General features: G+C 38.7%; 1 protein-coding gene across 4 annotated transcripts in view; it reads right to left on the bottom strand.

Annotated features, from left to right (window-relative positions):
* The window catches only part of Sclt1 (sodium channel and clathrin linker 1), a 133,171-nt gene that overhangs the window by 57,545 nt on the left and 51,919 nt on the right, over window positions 1–23,707 (bottom strand). For all 4 annotated transcript variants that reach the window (XM_032898450.1, XM_032898451.1, XM_032898453.1 and 1 more), the window contains 3 exons: window positions 17,440–17,530; window positions 13,464–13,555; window positions 4,715–4,892 (listed from right to left, as the gene is read on the bottom strand). In XM_032898450.1, coding sequence (XP_032754341.1) covers window positions 4,715–4,892; window positions 13,464–13,555; window positions 17,440–17,530 — 361 coding nt within the window. The remainder of the gene's footprint in view (window positions 1–4,714; window positions 4,893–13,463; window positions 13,556–17,439; window positions 17,531–23,707) is intronic.

Raw genomic sequence — 23,707 nt, 5'->3', positions numbered from 1 at the left:
ATCACTTTTCTTATCTCCACAACTGAAAGTCCCAGGGCCATTTTGAACCTTTTTTTTTTTAAGTCCCCACACAAGCCACTGCCTATGGGTGGCTTGTGGACAAATCTTTAGGGCTTATTTGGTAGTATTCAAGCTATGGTCTTCACTACTTCACACCTCAGTTATGGCACATTATTGTCAATGTTATCTCTCATGTGTTCTCATTTCTAATCATTTGCATGTCCACTAAACATCAACAACTTACCAGTCTTAGCAGTCACTCTCTGTGGGGATAAACTCTAAAACTTGCTTATATACAACCCATTTCCTCCCTTTAAAAAACAAAACTTTTTATTGATTCTTTGTGAATTTCTTATCATGAACCCTAATCCCAATCATCTCCCTGTTCCCTCATACCTGCCCTCTGCCCTTGCAATCTCCCCACCAAAAGAAAAGGAATGTCATTGTGGAGCTGGAGCATGTCACAGTGTACCCTTTTGTTCACACTTCTTTAATTGCAAATGTTCATGGCAATGAGTCATTGGTTTGAGGCCTCTGGCGTCTGCTACACAATCAATATTGGATCCTCACAGTATCCTCTTTGATATCCTGTTGTTGCCCTGTGCCATGGGAGATCCTGCAGCTTTGGGTCTGCAGGACTGGCCCCTTAACATTCAAAGCTGGGGCAGATGTTGACAAGGGCCAACTAAAAGCCCTATACTTTGCTCTGGGTGGTAGCTGAGCTGCCAGCTCATCAGTTCTCCATGCCCATATCACCAAAGCTAGCTCACCCATTGCTGCAGCTGGCAAGGGGGCAGAGCCAGCTGTCCAGTCCTCAAAGCAGGCTCACCCTCACCTATGCCAACAGACACAGCTCTATTGTGCTGCCAGTTGAGGTATAGGCCCTGCTCTCCTGAGTGCTGTAGCAGGTGAAGGTCTTGGGCCAGCTCTCTGGCATGCATGCAGAAAGTGGGGAAGGTTGAGGGTGGGGCTTTCTTACAATTCTAAACTTTCCCTACTATGATCTCCATAGCCATTCTCTATTAAGTCAATTTTCAATCACTTATCTTTGGTGATAATTGATTCCTTTTGTCTTCTAGTTTGCCATTACTAGGCCATCAGTACATCATGGTACCAGGTTTCTCATGTTAACCCAACACATCTTTTCATAATGTTGTTGTCTCTTCTTAATACTTAGGCTCCATTCTAAATGTCTATCTTTTTCTGAGTTAATAAAATCTGATTTCAAATGCCATCCATATGCTAACACTTTCCAAATTAATGTATCCAGTTCAAACATCTTTCTGAGCAGGGAACTCCTTCAATTAAGTCAGATTGACAATCCCACCCTCTGGCCATTGACATAGTAAATGGATGACCACGTGTTCTGACTCACTCATCCTCAAAAGAAAATATATACATTCTCATCTGTTTCTTTGTGAGGTTTAAATAAGATAATGAGAAATCCTCTTTTTATATACCACAGAGTCCCACAAGTGCAGCCTGTATGTCCATGGGTTTAGAGATATCCATTGAAGCATGGACTACCTGCCAGGGTCCGTATCCCTAAAGAAAACTGATTACCTGTACCTTAGCATCATTTAACTGACAGTGCTCCTCAACTAGGGCTAGGGCTAGGGCTTCAGAAGCCCTTCCTCCATTGCTACTGGAATTTTGGCTTGTGTAGGCTGTAAGCTCATGAGTTCCATATCCTGTCATGTCCAGAAAGACCTACTTCATAGCATTCTTCCCCAACCTCTGTACCAACCAGTGTACATGTATGTGCCAATCTGACCTAATTGGAAGAGCTCCCTGCTCAGAAAGATGTTCTACTAGAAATATTAATTTGGACATTATTAGCATATAGATGGCATTTAAAATCAAATTTTATTAGCTCGGAAAGAGATGGGCTGAGCCTTGGACAGTCTAGTATTAAGAAGAGCCAACAAAATTATGAAAAGATGTGATGGGCTAACATGGGGAAAGCTGGTACCATGATGTGCTGATAGCCCAGTAAAGAACGACAAACTAGAAGACAAAAGGAATTAATTATCTCAAAAGGCTCCAATAAACCAAGGATAAGTGATTAAAAATTGGCAACCTTTCCCTCCTATGTCAGCAATATTCCCTGAGCCTTGGCACAGGAGCATGAGTGTGTGTGTGTGTGTGTGTGTGTGTGTGTGTGTGTGTTTGTGTTCACGCATGCACACACACAGTCAGATGACTTATTTAGGACTGAGTACTCCAAAGTCATGGATTCTCTACATTCTGACCAGATGTGAGTCCCTGAATTAACTGTTGTTCACTGCAAAAAGAAGCTTCTCTGACAATAATCAGAGCTGAAGTAGGACATGAAGTTGTAATGGGTATTTGGGAGATGCTGGGAAGAGTAAGAGGAGGGGAATGAGAATGGATATGATCGAAACAGTATGTGTACAGAATTTAAAAAAAAGACTGTGAGAAGGAACAGCTGTTATGACTTAATAACTTTGAAGAATATGAGATAATGAGGAAGAGGGCTATAGACCCTGCTTCTTATCAGATTCTGAGAATCCTTAAATGGTTCAGAGGTTAAGAGTACTGGATGTTCTCCAGGAGACCAGGGGCTGGTTTCTAGCATCTATATAGTGTCTCGTAACTATCTGTAACTCCAGTTCTAGAGAATCTCATGCCCTTCTTCTGGACTCTGTGCACACTGTTCATACATGCTGTACAGAAATACATACAGGCAAAATACCCATATATATATATATATAAATTTAAAAAGGTAAACCATTAAAAAAGATCATTTTGAACAAACAACCACAAGATGGAAATCCTCTAGCAATAATATGCAATGAGTCAAGAAGGAAATGAGTATAATAGCCATAGGCTGCTTCTAAAGCATTTGTTGCCTTAAGACTCAAGTGAGAGACAGGAAATGGTACCCCCATCTTTTCTCCATTATATGCTATACAACATGTGATAAGTTTTTATACAGTTATGCTCCAGAGGGTAAAGACAAGTAACTTTGTCCTGGTCTTAAATTTTCTGTTAACTTGGGTGTTTCGAACAATTTAGAAGCATATGTGTGTTATGGGTACTTCTCCACCTTGGTGGTCTGTAAGTTTCCTGTCTGGCTCTATAAACTGAGCTTCCAGTGTGGTACTAATGTTAAAAGCAAGGGCTTCACATATGCTAGGCAAATATTCTGCCACTGAGTTAGATCCCAAGACCTACTACATACATTTTAACTGTTCCAAGAGTAGAGAGACAGAATTTAAGTCACAGATGGGAACACTAGGTGAAAGGCATAAATTCTTCAGCAATTCCAAAGTTTGGATTTGAAGAGAGAATTTCTTTCTTCCTTTCTTTTTTTGTTTTTGAATCAGGGTCTTACTATGTAGGGCCCAGTGGTCTTCACTTCATTATCTTCCTGATTTACTTCTGGCTGCTGGGATTGCAGGCATATGGCACCCTGCCAAGTGCTTTACTAGGTATGTAAAATCCAATTTACACCTTTTACATTTTTAGTATCTCTCTTGAAAAATCTAAATAAAGCATTTCCTCTATACCCGTGGTTTTCCTACTGGAATATTCTGCACAGATTATATAGTATATAAATTCTGATAAACACATTAATGCTATAGTGAATTCTATAAAAAGGGTTGTTACATTAAAAAATATCTACTCTCTGTCTTTTATAGATTATATTCATTCAAAGGGAAACAGTTTTAAGACAGCATGACTCAGGATAGTACAGAAATGGTTAAGGGGTTGAAAAAAAGAATGAGTTGACGGATCCATCTAATCTTTTGAGCTACCTTTACCTCTGCCACTTAAGCTTCTGCCTGATGAGGGGATTGTACAGATAAAAACGAAAGAACCAACGAAAGAACCATGACTAGGAGTCACCTCATTGAGTACACTCTAGTAAAGTACTATGATGGTATAGAGGATGAAGAATAGTGACTCAGGGTACGGAGACAAAACAAGTCTGATACTGGGGGCCATGGATCTGCCAGTACCTAACTAATACAGATACTCATAGCCAACCATCAGACTGAGCCTGGGGACCCCAATGGAAGAAGTACTAGGGGAAGGACTGAAGGAGCTGAAGGGGAATGCAACCCCTCAGGAAGAACAATATCAACTAACTGGACCCCCCAGAGCTCCCAGGGACTAAACCAGGAATGAAAGGGTACAAATGTATGGGTCCATGGCTCCAGCTACATATGTGGCAGAGGATGGCCTTATCTGGCATCAATGGGAGGGGAAGCCCTTGGTCCTGTGATGGCTTGTTGCCCCAGAGTAGGGGGATGCTAGAGCTAGGAGGCTGGAGTGAGTGGGTGGTTGGGGGACCACACTCTTACAGGCAAAGGGGAAAGGGAAGGAAGGATGGGATAGGAGATTTGCAGGGGGAGGGGGTGTAGACCTAGAAGGGGGACAACATTTGAAATGTAAATAAATAAAATAACCAACTCCCCCAAATTAAAAAACAAAACAAAAAAAAACAAACCAAACAAACAAAAAAAACCCAAGTCTGATACTTAAATATTATTTTTGAAAAATGATAGGTATGTTAGCATATTTTATATTACTCTTACCATTTAAAATACAGCATAATTATTTGGTAATGGGATGTGTCATTTGTTTCCATGCATTTATTCAGTAGCTGCTGATCCCTTTATTGTTAGGGCCTGTGGAGCATGTGGGGATCTTATTGTTTTGTAAATATATTTCCATGTTTTCTTACCTGATTCTGTTTAATGTTAGCTTCTTCTAACAGCTGCATGCTATCTCTGGCTCTTGAAATAGCCTCATATTTCTCATTTTCTGATTCACTGCACTTTGCTTGTAGCTCTTTGATCTGCTTTTCCAATTGTGTTTTCCCTGTTTTTAGTACATTGGCTTCTTGAATTGCTATACACAATCTAAAAATTAATAACCACAATATCAAAGTTAAATATTTTTAAAGGGAAGAAAGGACACATGAAGTTTACTAAATATCACTATATGATGGTATTATGCTGTTATTGTTACATTTATTTCTCATTTAAACCTTGCTATAATTCTATAAAAGTAGATTTTACAACAGCTATTTTAAACAGAACCATACCTGGGTCAACTTTTGATTAAGATATTAAAAAGAACAGCAGAACTTGACTCTGATCCCTATGGGTTTTGTGTTTTTTTTTTTTTTTTCAATTTTGTGAAAATTTCATAGATGTATACAATGTATCCTGGCCATATGGATCCCTCATTGCCTTTCTCCTGCTCTCTCTCCTCCCTCAACATGTTTTCCATCTACTGCCTAATTTCATATGTTTTTACCCCCAACTAAATACAATTAGTGCTTTCCATATGGAAATGTGTATAGGATCATTTACTGGGATGTGGTAAACCTACCAATGGCCTCCCCCAAAAGAAAAATCTCTCTCAGCAGACATCAAATGCCACTCCTTCATTTCCCTTCAGAAAGGGGCAGGCCTTCCAGGGGTATCAACCAAACACGGTACATCAAGCTGCAGTTAGATTAGGTACCTCCCTTTAGATACAGGCTAAACAAGGCAACCCAATAGGAGGACAAGGGTTCCAAAAGCAGACAAAGTGTCAGAAACTGCTTCTGCTCCCTCTTAGGAATCCCATAAAAACACCAAGCCTCACAACCATAACATATACACTGAGAGGCTAGGTTAGAGCAATTGATTGTCTCTTGCCATTTCAGTCTCTGTGACCCCCTATAAATCCAGGTTTGTTGATTCTGTGGGTTCTCATGAGATATCCTTGACTCCTCTGGCTCTCACAATCCTTTCTCTTCCTCTTCAGCAGGATTCCGAGAGCTCTGCCTAAGGTTTGGCTATGGGTCTCTGCATCTGTTTGTTATTAGTTGCTGGTTGAAGCCTCAATGATTATGCTAGGCTACTGTCCTTTTTTTTTTTGTTGTTGTTGTTGGTCATATTTGGTTCTATCATAGCTCTCTGGGCCATCTGGTCTCTGGTTTCTAGTCCTCCAGGCACTGTCAGGGCCTGTCTTGGCATGGTCTCCCATGCTAATTTTTTTTTAACTGGTTTGATCTCGTGTATATCTTGTACATGTAGCCACAGTGGCCATGAGTTCTTGCATCAGCTATGTCCCATCCAGAAGCCTATCTTTTATGGTACACTTCTGCATATATTCTTTCTGTCTCATCTTCTGTGATGTTCTCTGAGCTTGGGAGTAGGGGCGGAGTGGGGGTGTTTATATACTTGTCCTACCAACTGCTGAGCATTCCCAATGCTTGTTCTCAGGATTCTGAAGAGTTAGGAGTTTCTGCAGTAATCACTGCCTTCTGGAATAAGCAGCTCATTTGACCAAGGTCGAGAGCAGCCTAAATCTGTTGGTATGTTCAGTCTTAGAGATTTCTGTGCATAACAGATTACAACCATAGATTTGATTTTCAGCTATAAAAACAATGTGACTTCACAGGCTGTATGTATTCTTTCATAGGTTATTAATGACAATTTTCAAGCTCTTCAATGAAACATTAGAGATCTGAATAGAATAACCATTTTAGAACGAATGTTTGTAGTAAGATAGCAATTTAAGGCGAGGGTATAAAATATATTTAAAAAAGCATCTCAGATCTTCAAAAGCAATTAACAAGTTATTTCTAAAAAAAAAAAAAAAAGCCTGAAGGAAAATTATCTATATTTTCTCAAGTACTTTTTCCTTGTATAACTACTTAGAACCTTTTTTAACATATACTTTTATTCAACTTCATTGATCTTTTATTTTCTGCTTTAAAATGGAAAGAAAATTTGATTCTGAAACTAAGAATTGTTATGGCTACCATGGGGAAAGGTAAAGGCAGGAAATAACTTCCTCATATATGAAAAAGATGGCTTACTGGTTCCAGAATTATCCAATATGTGCTCTATATTCTGTACCTTATTAGCTGAAGTTATTTTTTGGACAGGGTCTGTTATGTATCCAAGCCTGGCCTTGAACTCATGAACTCTAGTTTCTCAGTGCCTGTAGTATCACTTGTACACCTCTTCCTGAAAGGGATATGCATCTGATTTCCTGAAGCAGCATTTGTTTTCTCTACGAACAAACATCCCAGGATATCATGGGACAGCACCTGAAATCTAGGGCAGTCACTTCCCCACCTACCTGAGGCTCTCATCATCGCACTCACAGAATGGATCATTTATTATTTTCTCTTGTTTTATGACTAAAGAAGTGTATGTAACCATTTCTGGTTTGGAAGATGTTACCTGAAGTAACCTGAATGGCCACTCATGTTTAGTTCAGAATCGACTCACTCTTACTCCTCTTGCTATGAGAGTTGTGATTTACTGTATTCACATAGTCTAAGAAGCTTTCGGATATCTCCTATAAGACCCATTCCTCATTCGTTATCTACTTGGGTGAAACTGCTTCCTAATTAAAAAAAAAGCAAGGCCTGAATAATGTAATTCCTTATATTTGTCTGGTGCTTTTCATCTTTTAGAGTGTTAGAGTCTTAAACTACCCAACCAAATCTTAAATGAAAAAATTAAGATTGTATTTTCTTTCTAAATTATGTGACCGTGCATGTTATCTTTGTGTGGTTATGTATTGTGTGTACGGGTGACCACAGCAGGTAGAAGAGGGCATTGAATCCCCTGGAACTGGAGTTATAGGTAGTTCTGAGTTGTTCAATGTCGATACTGGGACTAATTTTGGATCCTCTGAAAGAGAAACAAGAGCTCTTAACTACTGCTCAGTTATCCTTCCAGCCTTAAGAAAGTTCTACCTACATCATATGTTCAGATCACTTTCACACTATTGCTCTTAAAGACAGCACATTCTCTTTTTCTAAGCTTATTCAATAAGTATTCAATGCATGTTGAATAAATGGTTTCACCTGTGGACATATAAGTTGCTTTAGAGAGAGTGTTAAATATTTTTTCTTCAGGGTACTAGAGATGGCTCAGTGGTTAAGAACACTGCTGCTCTTCCAGAGAAACCCAGGTTTAATTTCCAGCACTCATAGAGTGGCTCAAAACCCTAGTCCCAGGGGCTGCGACTCTCTCCCCGGCCTCTGTGGGCACCAAGCAGAAAACCAGTACACAGACACATATGCAAGCACAACAGCCATAGATACAAAGTTCTTTCTTCAAATAATGCAGTGAAAATTATATCTGGTCTCTCCAGTATTTATTTCAATTATATCATATATCTTTCAGCATTATCCCCGCTCAGCAGGCATAGTAATAAGAGTTCCAAACACACCTTATACATACCTCCTAAGGCCACCCAAACTACAACTATCAAAGACGAAGCTGCTTACCACGTCTCTTTTTTCTCTCTCTCAGATATAATCTATTGACTCTATTAGGGATCCTACCCATTTTCTTCTGCCCATCTTAGCTATTCTAAATCTTAAATGGCAAAATTCTTACCATAAAAAGTGCATGTTAAAGTTAAGATGGGCAGGCATATTATCATTTTTATTATCACAAATACGCCAATAATGAAATTTTATTAAACATATAATTTAATCATTTTATAAATAAATAAAATCATTAAAGCACTTGGAAAATTATAACATGATTTTTAACATGGCCAATAAAAATCCTTAAAGGAATGTTATGGTAAAAATATAAGCTGTCAGGGGCTAAGAAGATGTCTCTATCAGTAAAAGTTGTTTCTACACAACCATGAGGACCTGTGTTTGATTCACAGTACCTACATAAAAGAGCCAGCTGAGGCAGTGTGCTCTTGGAATCTGTTGCTATGAAGACAAAGACAGGAGATCCTTGGAGTTTGTCAGCCAGCCAGGCCACACATATGGGAGCTCCAGGTTCTATGGGAGACTGTCTCAAAAACTAAGGAAGAAAAGAACAGAGGAAGACACCTGATGTTGACCTCTGACCTTCACAAATATGTGCATACATACAGATGTACCTGTACATACAAATATGAAATATCAGAAACATTAGTATGTATCATTAATGTATTAAAATATTTTTCAGCCATGATTTAATAGCTCAGTTATTTAAGTAGAAGGATACGTTACTAACCCAAGAATATTTTGCTGACATCTAAAATAAGATATCATTTCAGCACTGGTATTATGTTAAAAACTCCTTCCTAGATTTCAGAAAGGACAAATACATATTCTCTCTCTACTTAAAGGTTTACAATATAATTTTCAAGCTATGTAGCTCAAATGGCACAAAGAAAAAGGATTAAGAAAAAGTACACCAAGAGGATCATTTTAATATACCTTGGATCTATAGTTCAAAAGTCTGCAATAAAAGGGTATTGACATTTGAGATCTGTGGAGACCTTCTGGTAACTACAATGGTAAGAGGAACAGCAAGAATTCAGTGGTTGGTGCCTGAGATATAAGATATCTCCTAATCCTTGTAGAGTTTCAAAGTCTCAGGACCTTCAGATTATTAGACTGATATTTAACCTCTGCCTACTGTGTTAAGGAGGCACTTGAGAACTTCAAGTCTCTAAGGAAAGATATGGAAGATATCAGAAGACAGAAAGATACCACAGGCTCATGGATCAGTAGGATTAACATAGGAAAAATGGTCGCCCCACCAAAATCAATCTATAGATTCAATGCAATTCCCATAAAAATTCCAACATAATTCTCTACAGACCTTAAAAGAGCAATTCTTAACTTCATATGGAAAAACAAAAAAAATCTGGGATAGCTAAAATAATCCTGAACAACAAAAGAACTTCTGGAGTTATCACTTTCCCTGATTTCAAACTGTCTTACAAAGCAATAGTAATAAAAACCACATGGTATTGGCATAAAAACAGAAATACTGATCAATGGAATAGAATCAAAGACCCAGAAATAAACCTGTATGGACATTAGATTTATGACAAAGAAGTCAAAATCATACAATGGAAAAAGAGAAGGCATTTTCAATAAATGGTGCTGGTCTTACTGGATGTCTGCATGTAGAAGAATGAAAATAGATCCTTATCTATGACTGTGCACAAAAGTCAAGTCCAAGTGGATCAAGGATTCAACCTAAAACTGGATACACTAAATCTCATAGAATAGAAAGTGGGAAATACCCTTGAAAGCATTGGCACAGTAGACAATTTCCTGAACAGAACACCAATGGCTCAGGGTCTAATATCAACAACTGATCTTAGGGACCTTATGATACCGCAAAGCTTCTGTAAGGCAAAGGACACTGTCAATAGGACAAAATGGCAGTCTATAGATTGGGAATGGATCTTCATGAACGCTATATTTGACAGAGGGCTAAAATCCAAAATTTATGAAGAACTCAAGAAATCAGTCATCAACAACTCAAATAACCCAATTAAACAGTAATTCTCAACAGAGGAATCTTGAATGGCTGAGAAGCACTTAAAGAAATATTCAAAGTCCTTACTCATCAGGGAAATGCAAATCAAAAGAACCCTGAGGTTCCATTTATACCCTTCAGAATGGCTAAGATCAAAAATTCAAGTGACAGCTCATGATGGTGAGGATGCAGAGCAAGGGAAATGCTCCTCCATTGCTGGTGGGAGTGCAAATTTGTACCAATACTTTGGAAATCAATTTGGTTGGTTTCTCAGAAAACTGGGAATAGTTCTACTTCAAGACTCAGCTATACCACTCCTGGGCATATACCTAAAAGATGCTCCACCAATTCATAAAAAACACTTGCTCAACTATGTTTTTAGCAGCTTTATTTGTAATAGTCAGAAACTGGAAACAACCTAGATTTACCTCAACTGAAGAATGGATAAAGAAAATGTGGTACATTTATACCATGGAATATTACTCAGCTGTTAAAAACAAAGACATCATGAAAATTTCAGGCAAATGGATGGAACCAGAAAATACCATCCTGAGGGAGGTAACCCAGACCCAGAAAGACCAACATATTATGTACTCACTCATAGTGGATATTAGCCACAATGGAAGGAGGGAACTGAAAGGGAAGAGAATCTGGGGTGGGAATCAGGTGTGTGCGTTGGGGCAGATAGGGATGGGAGGAGAATGTAAATCAGTGGGGGGGGTGGTGGTGGTGGTGGGGGGGGGGGGGGGTGGTGGTGGTGGGGGGGGGGTGGTGGTGGTGGTGGTGGGGGGGTGGTGGTGGTGGGGGGGGGGGGGGGGGGTGGGTGGGGGGGGGGGTGGTGGTGGTGGTGGTGGTGGTGGTGGTGGTGGTGGTGGTGGTGGTGGTGGTGGTGGGGGTGGTGGGGGTGGTGGTGGTGGTGGGGCATCTCTGGGATGAGCTGGAGCCTGGGACAGGGAAGGCTCCTGGGAGTCTATGAGAATGACCTTAAGATGAAACTCCTACCAGGTGGGGATATGGAGACTTAAGTGGCCACCTCATGTAGCCAGGTGGGACTCCCAGTGGAGGAAAGGGGATACCAACCCACCCACAAAACCTCCATCCCGAAATTTGTTCTGTCTATAAGATGTACAGGGATAAAGATGGAGCAGAGACTGAGAGAGGCCCAACTTGAGATCCACTTAATGCGAGAAAGCCAACCCCTGACACTATTAATGATGCTGTGCTATGCCTGCAGACAGGACCCTAGCATAACTGTCTTCTGATAGGAAGACAGTATCTAGCAGCTGATGAAAATAGATGTAGAGACCCATAGCCAAACATTAGGCAGAATCTGGTGAGTCTTGTGGAAGTCAGGGGAAGGAATGAAGGAGCTGGAGGGGTCAAGGACAGTACAAGAAGACTTACAGGGTAAACTAACCTGGGCCCATGGAAGCTCACAGAGATTAATCCACCAACCAGCATGCATGGGCTGCATGCACAGAGACGTCCTATAAATTTGCAGCAGATGTGCAGCTTGGTCTTCATGTGAGTTCCCTAACATTTGGAGCAAGGAGCTGTCTCTGACTCTGTTGTATGTCTTTGGATCCCCTTCAGCTAGCTGGGCTGCCTTGTCTGGCCTCAATGGGAGAGGAAATGCTTAGTCCTGTTATGACTTGATATGCCAAAGTGTGTTGGGACACATGGGGAGGGGGCTTCCTCTTCTCTAAGGAGACTATGAGGGAGTAATGGGGCTTGTGAGAGTGGGACTCAGAGGATAGTGGGAGGGGCTATAACTGGGAGGTAAAGAGAATAAATAATTAGTAAAAAAAAAATGTTTCCCAGAATGGTGAATGGTAGTATGAAAAATATTACATCATTTTATAATAGCCATGAGGGAGAGATTAGTGATTAAAAAATGGATGGGAAGGGTAATTTAAGATTAGAGTTCCCAAGAATACAGGAAAGACTGGTACTGGCAGCTTGACTTCTAGGGAACAATAAAGTTAAGAAGTAATGTGCAGCCTGCAGAGCTTTCTTGGCACACTGAACATAAGAGACAGGAGTACTATTCAGCTCCTAGACATAACCCTTGCGGAATTGTGGCCCAAGAACATTAATGAATAGTTAAAAGCTGACATTTTCATTGTCTTTAGTTTCGTTATTTGGACTTTAACTGTATGAGTTATAAAAATGTAGAATTATGGAGGATTTGGGGAAGTATCTAATTTCTTCGGATACTATGATTAAGAAATTTTTAACATTTTCGAAGGGTTTTCTGTTTCTAAGAATAACTATAAATACTTAAAATCTATATGCTTAAATCAAGAGGACTGAAAATAAAGGTGTCTTTTGTGCTATATTATTGTAGAGGTCAATATATAATTCATAATGAATATCATGTTGGTACACAAAGCATTTTTCTCCTCATAAACCCAAGTTCCTGGTGACAGGAGAAAAGCTTATCATCTTGACTGGCACCCACAGCTAAATCTATATATGCACATCTTCTGGATTTAATTTCATGTTTTGTTTAAGTTGTAGTACTGTTAGGAAAAGCAGAGACAGACTGAGGATTTCTCCTAGGTTTGCCGTGCCCCGCTTCCCCCGAGTGTATGTGTGTGTACAAAAAACTTTTCTCTCTATATCTATATATATATATATATATCTTTTCATTTATATATATTATATTTATTTTCTCTTAATGTGGGTGAATGTTCAGACTCAGAGCCAGACTTTATAGATGGGGCTCTAGAAACCATATAAACACAAATGTCATGGTAACCAAGAGTTGATTTCATTAGGAAAAAAAAGCACTAGATTAAATTTGGTCCAACTTTCAAAATTGTGACATGAATCAATATACTCTACACGAGTGTCCAGACTCTATATGCATTATATAAATATTATTTTTAAAGACAGCTATATATTCCTAGCTGTCCTGGGACTCACTAAGTTTACTAGAGTAGCCTGAAACTAACAGAGATCCTCTGCCCCTACTTCCTGAGTGCTAGGATTAAAGGCATGTGCCCCCATGCCCAGCTAAATGATTTTGAACATATGTTCAAAGTATAATAATACAATTGTAAAACAATGTTCAGATTTTACACCCATGGACATAGTTTTGATTTAGCATTTATAAGATACATTTTTAATAAATATAATTGAACCTCTACTGTGCTGCACACATACAAACTGTAGAAACAGAAGTATTACCTTGACTCTAACTGTTTTATACTAGACTGTAACTGCTGCACACGTCTATCTGATGCTTCCTCTTTTCCTTGTGCAGACATAATATCTTCCTCCTAGAAAGTAAAGATCCCGAAGCTTACTTGAAACATCTGAGAACGTAATGCACAAACACCATTTATAGCATGAAAAACACAGTCGGCTACAAAGTTAGGTTACTAGAATTCTAATATGTAAGTTTAAAGATAATATATTTTGGAAGTAAATACATATAATACAAAGTTAGTTAAGGGGCAAACTTCATCATCAATGCCATATTAGATAATCAAAAGAATTACTGCAAACAGACTTCTGGCAATATCTGGATACCCTGGAAAATAAGGCACAGGTTTCTACATGGCCACTCAACTGTTATAACACACTCGCTGAGCTATTTCCCATTAGCTATCAAAATAAGAGAGGGCATTTCTCTGACAGAGTAACACTTTGGATTATAGCAATAGGTTTATTAAGTCTTTCTAGACAAGCTTCTTCCCTATCCTTGCTTGCTTTCCTTTATATTAAGCATTTCTAATGATATCATTTTAATTTCTACACTGGTTTAAACAGTATCTTTGAGAAAGTCAGTCCTTCCTTCCTTTCCTTCCTTCCTTCCTTCCTTCATTCTTTCTCTTTCTTTTCATTACTTTTTCCCCCTCCAGTCTTCCTATGTAGCCCCGGCTACTCTGGAAGTCGCTGTGTAGACCAGGCAGACGGTCAGTTTGGGGCCACGCTCCTGCTTGTTTCCTAAGTGCTGGGATTACAGGTGTACTCTACCATGCCTGGCCTAACAGAATCTTTTAAAATTAATGTTTCCAGCAGTAGTTAGCTATACTATTTTGGATTTACTATTTGTTGTGGTTTGCTTGTTTCCTGTATATGAGTTGGTATCTTTGGTCTAATACACTTCTGGTCAGGGGGAAAGAAAAGCAGCAGGCATGGCAGCCTCTGGAGTATCAGGAGCTCAGACACCAGTGAGACACACTGTGAGTAGTCTGAAGACAGCTTAAGCTCCAGGCGATCCTACCTCAAGAAACCAAACCAACCAACCAATAAATAAACTTCCTTCAGAATTTTATGAAGTCGTCTAGCAACAATTTTTTTAATTCGTTTATTTGTTTGTTTGGATTTTTTTTTCATTTTTGGAATTCGGCTTCACTGGAAATAGAGCCAGCTGAGAGCTATTTTCTCCTTCAGCACTTTCCATATATTATGCCAATGTTTTCTGCCTTTACAGCGTCTGCTGAGAACTCAGCAGTTACTCTTACCAACCTATCCAGGTCATCTGTTTCTGCTTCCAAAGTCTTTTGCTCCACACTGTCTATCAGTGTCATCATGATTCCGAAAAGGTGGCTCTGTTTATCCTCCTTAGGGTCTCACAGTTTCTTGGGTGCTAATGTTTTCTACCAGCTTTAGGTATTTTTCTACCCTTCCCCCACTTCTCCTTTCTGGAATTCCAATTGCACCTAAGTTGGACTGGTTCCTTCAATCACACAGAACTCTTGAGTATTTGAAACTGGCTCTTGGACAAGAAGTTTCTACTCTTCTGTATTCAACCTCCTTGCTTATCCTGTCATTACCAATCTATTTTTGAACTTAACTAGTGAACTTACTTCCAGTTACTGTAAAAAGCTCTAGAATTTTTATTTTAAAATTGCTTCCTAGCTCTCAATCAGAATTCTCTACCTTTTCCTTCATTTTGACTTTATTTTTCCAAACAGAGTCTTATATAGTAGTGTAGTCTGATCTTAAACTCACTATGAGGTCAAGGATGGCCCTGAATGCCAAATCTTCCTGCCTTTATTTCTCAAGTTTTGGGGTTATGGGCATGCATTGCTATATTGGTTGAATGGATTTTTTTGTTTGTTTGTTCTTGGTAGTACTAAGTAGAGCCAACCTAGTATTAATTACTTTTCATGGTGCTATGCCAAAAACATTTGACAAAAGTAATTTAAGAAAAGAAGGAAGGGTTTATTTCAGCTATAATGTGAGGTTCTAACTTTCATAGCAGGGATGATACTGAAGTAAGAGCATAAAATAGTTGGTCATATTTCCTCCTCAGTCAGGAAGCAAAGAGAAATGAATTCTGGTGCTCAGCTTACCTTTTCCTTATCATTCAGTGCAGGAATTCAGCCCTTAAAATAATGCTGCCCATATTTACAGTGGGTATTCTTACCTCTAGTAGCCTAACCTTGAAATTCCCTCTGACATCCAAAATGTTGTTTCCATGGCAATTCTAAACCCCGTCATGTTGAAAAGAAAAACCATGATACTCATGCTAGGTAAGCAACAGATCACTGACTACTGATTTGTGACTCCAACCCGTCTTAAATATAAATGTAACAGCCAATTCTGAATGCTAGGGCTTTTACATCAAACAACTAGGTACACTGAGAGATAGCTGTTATTGATAGTCTATCATCAATTCCCCCTAATTCTTGCCCTTCAAGCATAGATCATACTTTCTTGTCTGGCAATTTTTGGTTGAAAAACTGGTTATTGTCAATGAAATAATTACTCTGGTATTATGGACTATGGTGTAGGAGTAATTCAAGTGGGAGGTGATCTTGTTTATATGTCATCTTTGAAATTTGCTCCACAGTGGATAGCAGATGTTATCTGGGAGTATTTTGTTCAGATTTCCACTTTCGATTTTTATAGAGGCAGGTCCTATGGAGTGTCTCCAACCTATACAATCTGAGGGTCATTCCAGATGGGGCAAAAGTAGGGTTTACTTTCTTAGTGATTTCCTTGTTTCTAGAAATCTGTTCCCTCTAATTTCTAACTTTGGGAATTTGTTCTCTTATTTAAATAGTAAAACAATTTCTTGAGGCTCAATTTGTACATATTTCTAGGATGTTCTTGATCAAACAAACTAGCAAACTCAAATATTCAGTTAATTGTTGATCTCACTAGAGTAGATCTCTCTCTAGTTTCAGTCTGTTCTCAACTGCCCATTTGCTGCATTCTTTGGCTGTCACACATAGTAAAGTTTAGTAAAAGTTTAAACTGAGAAGATGGGTTTCTTTTTTTCTTTCATCATCCTCTTGTTGTTAGTATGATCTTTTAAAATATCCAAGGGTTTTTGGAGGCCTAAATTTGGTCTTGAGCACTTAAGCCATTATAAAGCAATCAATCAATCAATCAATCAATCAATCAATCTATCTTTCTATCTTCCTTCCTTCCTTCCTTCCTTCCTTCCTTCCTTCCTTCCTTCCTTCCTTCCTTCCTTTCTTTCCTTTTGAAGCCATAGGTGTGGGGTGTCAACTGGAAGGACTACCAGGAAAAAAATCCAAAACCTAGAAATTCTTGTTTCTATAGTTCCTATTTTAGGATGTTTTACAGGCCTAAAACTAATTACTTGTGACAGAGTTCTTTTTTTTTTTTTTTTTTTTGGGCCTGGGGGCCGAACCCCGGGCCTTGCCCTTCCTTGGCAAGCGCTCTAACCACTGAGCTAAATCCCCAACCCCTGTGACAGAGTTCTTATACTCATCTATACTTCTCTATTACCACTGGAAATTTATAATCAACTTTTAAGGAATGAGAAAATAAGGCTTAGATATTCACATATATAATCACTATCAGAACTAGAATTTTTAATATACATCTAAATATAAACTTTGACACCTATTCAATACCTTTCTAAAAGTCCCCTATAACTTACAGTGTCAGCCTATTATGATAATAAAAACTTCAATAATCATATGGTATTAGACGCTTATTTCCCACCATTTAGACCAAGTTGACTAAAATGTTGCTAAGCAAAAGTTGACTGTAATGTGAATTTTTTAAATTGATCATCCCATTTGTTTACATCTCATGTGATATTCCACTTTCTGGTTACCCCTCCACCAACCCCTCACCCCACATCCCGCCCTCCTCCCCTCCCCCAATGACGTTTTAATTCACTATGCTAATGTTAATGGAAATCGTCTTCACTAAGGTATTCCCAACACTGTACCTTCTTCAGCATCTGCTCTTGAAGACCTTCAGTCACTTTAGTTAACTCTTCCACTTTCGTTACTGCAACTCTCAGATCTAACTTGGCTTGCCTGAGGAAGAAAGTAAATTCACGTGTTATGTCTGTCAGAGACCATAAAGAATAAAAAGTTCAAAATCTAAATTTAGTAAAATCATTACTAATGTTTATGTAATTAAAAATGGATCCCAAAGATAAATTTTGAATGATTTCCTTATTGCTAATAAGATAACATGTAAAAGCAAATAAAAAATATAGGTGAGTTTAGAGGGGTAGAAAGACAACTTTAGATAAATAAATCCTGTGTACTTAATGAAGAAATTACAACAATCCTATTTAATGAAGAAATATTTGATCATCATTAAGAATTTCGGCATAATGCTGCTTTTTCTATTTGTTTCATGGGTTGCAGAACAAGTAAACATAAAGTACATTAAAGTGCCTGGTGAACTCTAATCAAATGTGAGACTGAGAGCATCTGCTGGGAGTATCCAGAGCCCAGTGCCATCACTCCTAGGGATGAAACTCACCTGACCGCCTCTGAGAGAACAAAACTTCTCATACTAATAGAACTTTCCATGTTTTGGTCTGATTTTAAATAGTCTAAACTGTCTGTGAAGTGTTTATTCCTCTCTGTCTTTATGGCCCAATCTTTAGCAACACTCTCACTTCCAAGAACTGATTCTCCCAACCTCTTTTTGTTTTCAAAGACAAGCTTCAAAGGCCTGAAGCTGACCAGAACAATGATCCTCCTGTTTCTGGTCCCTATCTCCAAGTGTTAAGATTAAGGCAGGTACTACGAGGCTCAGCTTCAGACTTAAAATTTATTTTTGTATTTCTCAGCCAAAATGAAAACAAGTTTTATTTTCATTACGTTTGAGTAGTGAGGCCAAGGCCTCATCTCTTACTGGTCCTCACATGTACTCTGCTGCAGGGTTAACAGGGAACACACAAAGCACATACTTCCTTGAGCACACTCTGGGTTTTCCCATTTTATTCTACAAGTCTCTCCCTCTTTTCCTAATTTTTCAACATTTACCAATTTAAAAGTTTTCTCTTGTCAAGTCTGCACTGGTTTTGCTTACATAAGATCCTAAATCGCAATCCTTATAAGACTTAATTCCTTGTACATGAACAGACCACACTGCATTACAATCAACTCTAAATGAATTCTCCATTGTGGAGTGATGAGTTCACAAAGATGGACTACAGTCTGAAGGCAGAGACCACACTTTATGAATTTTTGTGAAGACAAGAGCACAATAAAGGAGTGTGAAGGAGAGAAGATGAAAATACCAGCTCTGAGGACACCGAGTCTCCATGTCTTACCCATTCATTGTTCATGTGTGGAGTGATTCTTAGAAACCTCAACATACACACAGACCTACATATATATAGACAGACACACAACACACCACTCCTATTTCTTTAAATCAGATCTACTACTATACAAGTACTGGACCTCTCTGATTAGGTTGGACTGACTGGCCTGTGAGCTTCGGTATCCTCCTGTCTCTTCTTCCCAGCACTGGTATTATGAGCATACACTCGGTTGTTCTTACTTGCACTGAAATACTTTAAAGGCTGTACAACCTCCTTAGCCTCCTAAAATAAGATTTTTAGAAGCAGAGTATCTGTTATTGAGAAATACAAGTTTAGCTAGGTAAGGTGGAATTTGTATGTAATCCCAGCACCCAAGAGCCTAAGACTGCAAGATAAGTTTGAAGACTCAACACCAACTTGGGGCGATAGAGTAAGACCCTAACAAAACAAAACAACAACAAACCAAATAAGCTAATGACCTAACAATTCAAGTTTTGAGGTCAACAAAGCAGATCAATGCTAAATGTATGTATTGGGGAAACACTGAAATTAATAAACTTAGGTAGGGTAGAAAAAGGAAAGAGGGGGAATTGAGTACAAGGGATAGACATTTAAGAAATATCTATCTTCAGTATGTCAGATGAGAAAATACAGAAGACAACAGAAGCTGAGAAATAATCCCAAAGGTCAAAGAAGAAACTCAGGAACAAATGTAAACTACTCATAAGAGTTAATGCCACAGTTAAGTAAAATAAACAGATTCTTCAAGGCAATTACAGAGGATGGAAGAGGAAAAATAGAACCAAAGTAAGTGTCAGCAGGTATGTCTGAGACAAGAGGACTCAAAAGAACCTTGCAAAAGGAAACTAAAATTTAAAACCACAAAGCATAGTTATAGAAGTGATATGAAAATATACTTTCCTACCTAGACCAGATGCCAAAGAATGGATGTGCTTAAATATAGTGTTACAGTCCATTGTTCACTGCGGTGTGGCATGTAGGGTGGCATTTTAGCTCTCTTAGATAGATGAAGAAACTGAACTCGATGCACTTAGCAACCTGCCAGAACCATGCATCAGTAAATAGCAGCCAGTCTGAAAGGATCTTTACTTTCATGTGACGGTCTTAGAAGGTGCGATGTTGAGCAAGTTATGATTGTGGAACCCTCAAAAATGAGATCAGCAGCCTTGTAAAAGAGGCCTGAATGAGGCTGCTTGTCCCTCTCACTATATAAAGATACACGGAGCCCTCACTGGATATGGAAAATGCTGATGTCTTGACCTTGGGCTTGGCATCCTCTGGTAGTATAAGAAATAACTTCATGGTGTTTCTAACGTATTTCACTATGGTATTTTGTTAAACACCTGAAACAGACTAAGGCAATGCTGGGAGAGAATGTAGATGTAAGGTTGAGTGCAGAGTCCACGGTTCTCGCACAACATACCACACCAAAGCACAACCTAAAAAAGTGTAGGAATGTAGACTATTTGCCAAAGACAATTATAAATATGAATGAAACATGTTTAAATAGTTCTTTATTACTTGATGCAAGACTTTTGGGCAATGCTGTATAGCTTTGCTTACCTTTGAACACTTTGTGAAACAAAAAACTCTACTATTAAATAATGGCTGCAAAGGTCCATTGTGACCGTAAGCTCTACAAGTAAAATGAAACACTCTTTGTTCTTCAGAGAGGAGGAGAAACAAACATTTAACAATATTAAATAATTACAACCAGCCCTTAATAACATTAAGGTTAAGCACTATGAAGAAAAAAGAATGACAGGAAAGCACTATCCTCAACTTACTCCCATTTTTCTATGCTCAGAAAGCTAGAAAGCTAGCTGCCAACACATACGGAGCTGTCTGGCAATCCTATGACTAAGCACATCTGCTCAAGGCCACTTCTCACACGGCAGAGATCCCAAGAGACACCGTGAATCAAAACTACATGAGTTCCAGATTTCCACAGCATTTTTATAATAGAAGACACAATATTATTCAAATGGAAACATGAAACATCTAAGAAAAATCTGTTATCCCAGTTAAAATAAAACTATTACCTGGCAAAAGTACATTTTACAAATAAGTGGTATATAAAAGTTATTGGCATACATACTTTTGGAGAAAAAGCTATGCAGTTGTAAAAATGACTAGAAACGAAAACAATGAATATACATAAACTTTAATTTACATAATTTATCTATTACATTCAATATGATAGCATGAGATCAAGAACTGTATTTGTATAACATCAACTCTTGTTTTTTTTTTTTTTTATCCAGGAAGGATGTATTTATTATATTATTTCCTGGAGAGAAATGAATCCAGACAAAGCACCAAAGAAACAAGTTTATCCAATTCCAGCTTGGCAAACCAATGACTTTGAACTACTTGGAGGAGAATGAGTAAGGAGATGCTTACAGAATCAGGGACATAACATCAACTCTTATGTTCTTCAATAAAGCCATTTACTTATCCAATATAATTTAAAGGGTGGATCTATAATAGAAAACACAAAATGGCTTCTGACAACTATATCAAAATGATTCATAAGGTGCACTCACTTGGACATCACACTACTAAGCAGTCACCCAATCCTCAGCATCTGAGTAAAGAGTATTAATACAAACTTTTTCTGAATAATGAGAGGCTAAGAAATCAGTTGTGCCTCTGCAAGATTGAAGAGCAATATAATTAAATGAATATAATTAAATTAGTTTACTCATCCTCCCAATGAAAGACAATTTAGATATTTAATTTTATAAGTTAATCACTCAAACTATTTTCTTACCATCTTTTATGGACCTTACAGATTAGTGAGGAGAGTGTAAATGTACACAATTATATATAATAAAGTATTAAAATATCATAACAGATCAGCATTTAGTCTATAAATGTACTATAGAAGACATCAGGCTTTAAAGGGAAGAAAGAAAAAAATGACTTAGAAAAGATTATTTAAAATATGACATTTGAGTTGAAGTTTTAAAATCGGGAGGATATTTGTTAAAAAAAGGAATTTTAGACAAGCTACAATGTGGCTTGTTCAGAAAAATCAAAATAGTTCAGAAAGCTGCAGTGAGGACTGGCCTGGCATCAGGTCATTCTGGGCAGTCACTGACAATGAAGCAAGCAGCATAATCAGATTTTAATTTTGAAAGACCATTTTAAGAAAAGGACAAAAAGAAAGGGGGTGTGAAAAGAAAGCCAGAGGGGGTTTCAGCAGGGGCTTACATGAGAGAAGCTTAGCAAGGGCAATGACAAAGGACATGTATGGTATGTATTTACTGATAACTGGCTATTAGCTAAAAAGTCCAATATAACACTAAGACCATAAATAAAGCCACAACCATTTAAAATTATTTTGAACAAAATTACTTAAAAATTATTTTAATTCTTATCTCCTTTCACTTTTTATGCTTTCCTTAAAATATTTTTTCAAAAATAAAATTTGATCACATCACTTCATGTCAGTGGCTACACAGAGTGACATCAAGTCTTCCATGACTGACCCCAGACCACTCCTAAATTCAACTTTCTCAATTATTTTTGCTAAATTTGAGAAGTTAATATGAATCCATATGCTAGTGCTTCAGGCCATCTTCAGAGTAGATTAATAAACTCAAGGTTTTTCAAATGTCAAATAAGTACCCTACCACAGATAAAACGCAAAACTTCTAAAGCATACATACAAATGACAATATATATTTTTAGGATAAAATCCCACTATTGGAACTCACTATATAGTTTAGCCTGATCACAAACTTAGAGAGCTCTCTGCCTGCCTCTGTCTTCCTAGTGCTGGAATCGAAAGTGTGTGCCATCATGCTTGGCTCCTTTTCTTTCAAACATATCCAAGATGCAGAATTTGAGGTCACTGTGCTGAATATGTAATACAAGCAAATATAATGAAATGAAAAACATCCACAGAGAAACAACATAAAATTTCAATTAAATGAGTGAGTGCAAAGTGTATCTGCGATTGGGGTATTCACAAAAAGGGATCTATTGTGACTGCCCTTGAAAAGATCTAACAGGCAGCTGCAAGAGTTGGATGCAGATGTGTGCACCCAAACAGTGAACAGAAGCTGCTGACCCTTCTGGTTGAGTTAGGAAAAGCTGGAGGAAGCTGAGGAGGGTGACCTGGGAGGAGGGCCAGCAGTTTCAATTAACCTGGAACCGCAAGATCTCTCAGACACTGGATCACTAACTAGGGAGCAGACAGCAGCTGAGATGAGACCCCCAACACATATACAGTAGAGGACTCCTGGGTCTGGGTTCAGTCAGAGAAGATGCATCTAACCCTCAAGAGACTGGAGGTCCCAGGGAGTTTAGAGGTCTGGAGGGGTGGGTGGGGTGAGGAGATCCTTGGCGTGGGGTGGGGAGGAGGTATGGGATGTGGAACAGTTGGAGGGTGGACCAGGAAGGGAATAAAATCTAGAGTATAAATATAAATAAATAAAAAAAAATAAAAGAGTAAAAATTTAGTACAGGAAAATACCTTCCTAGAGAAAGCAAGTGAAGGGAGGGAGAGAGGGAGGGAGGGAACACATTTTCTGAGAAACAGAATACTGATCAAAAGGGGAGAGATGGAAGCAATGTGTCTGAGGAACAGCCAAGCGGCACCTGGAGCACTGTGCACATGACGGAGCACTGTGCACATGACGGAGCACTGTGCACATGATGAGCACTGTACACATGACGGAGCACTGTGCACATGACGGAGCACTGTGCACATGATGAGCACTGTGCACATGACGGAGCACTGTGCACATGATGAGCACTGTGCACATGACGGAGCACTGTGCACATGACGGAGCACTGTGACACACTGTGCACATGACGGAGCACTGTACACATGACGGAGCACTGTGCACATGATGAGCACTGTGCACATGACGGAGCACTGTGCACATGACGGAGC

The sequence above is a fragment of the Rattus rattus genome, chromosome 3 (assembly GCF_011064425.1).
Source record: "Rattus rattus isolate New Zealand chromosome 3, Rrattus_CSIRO_v1, whole genome shotgun sequence".
NCBI classification, from domain to species: Eukaryota; Metazoa; Chordata; class Mammalia; order Rodentia; family Muridae; genus Rattus; species Rattus rattus.
The sequence above is the reverse complement of the archived record's forward strand: the minus strand, read 5'-3'. Positions and strand labels throughout refer to the sequence as shown.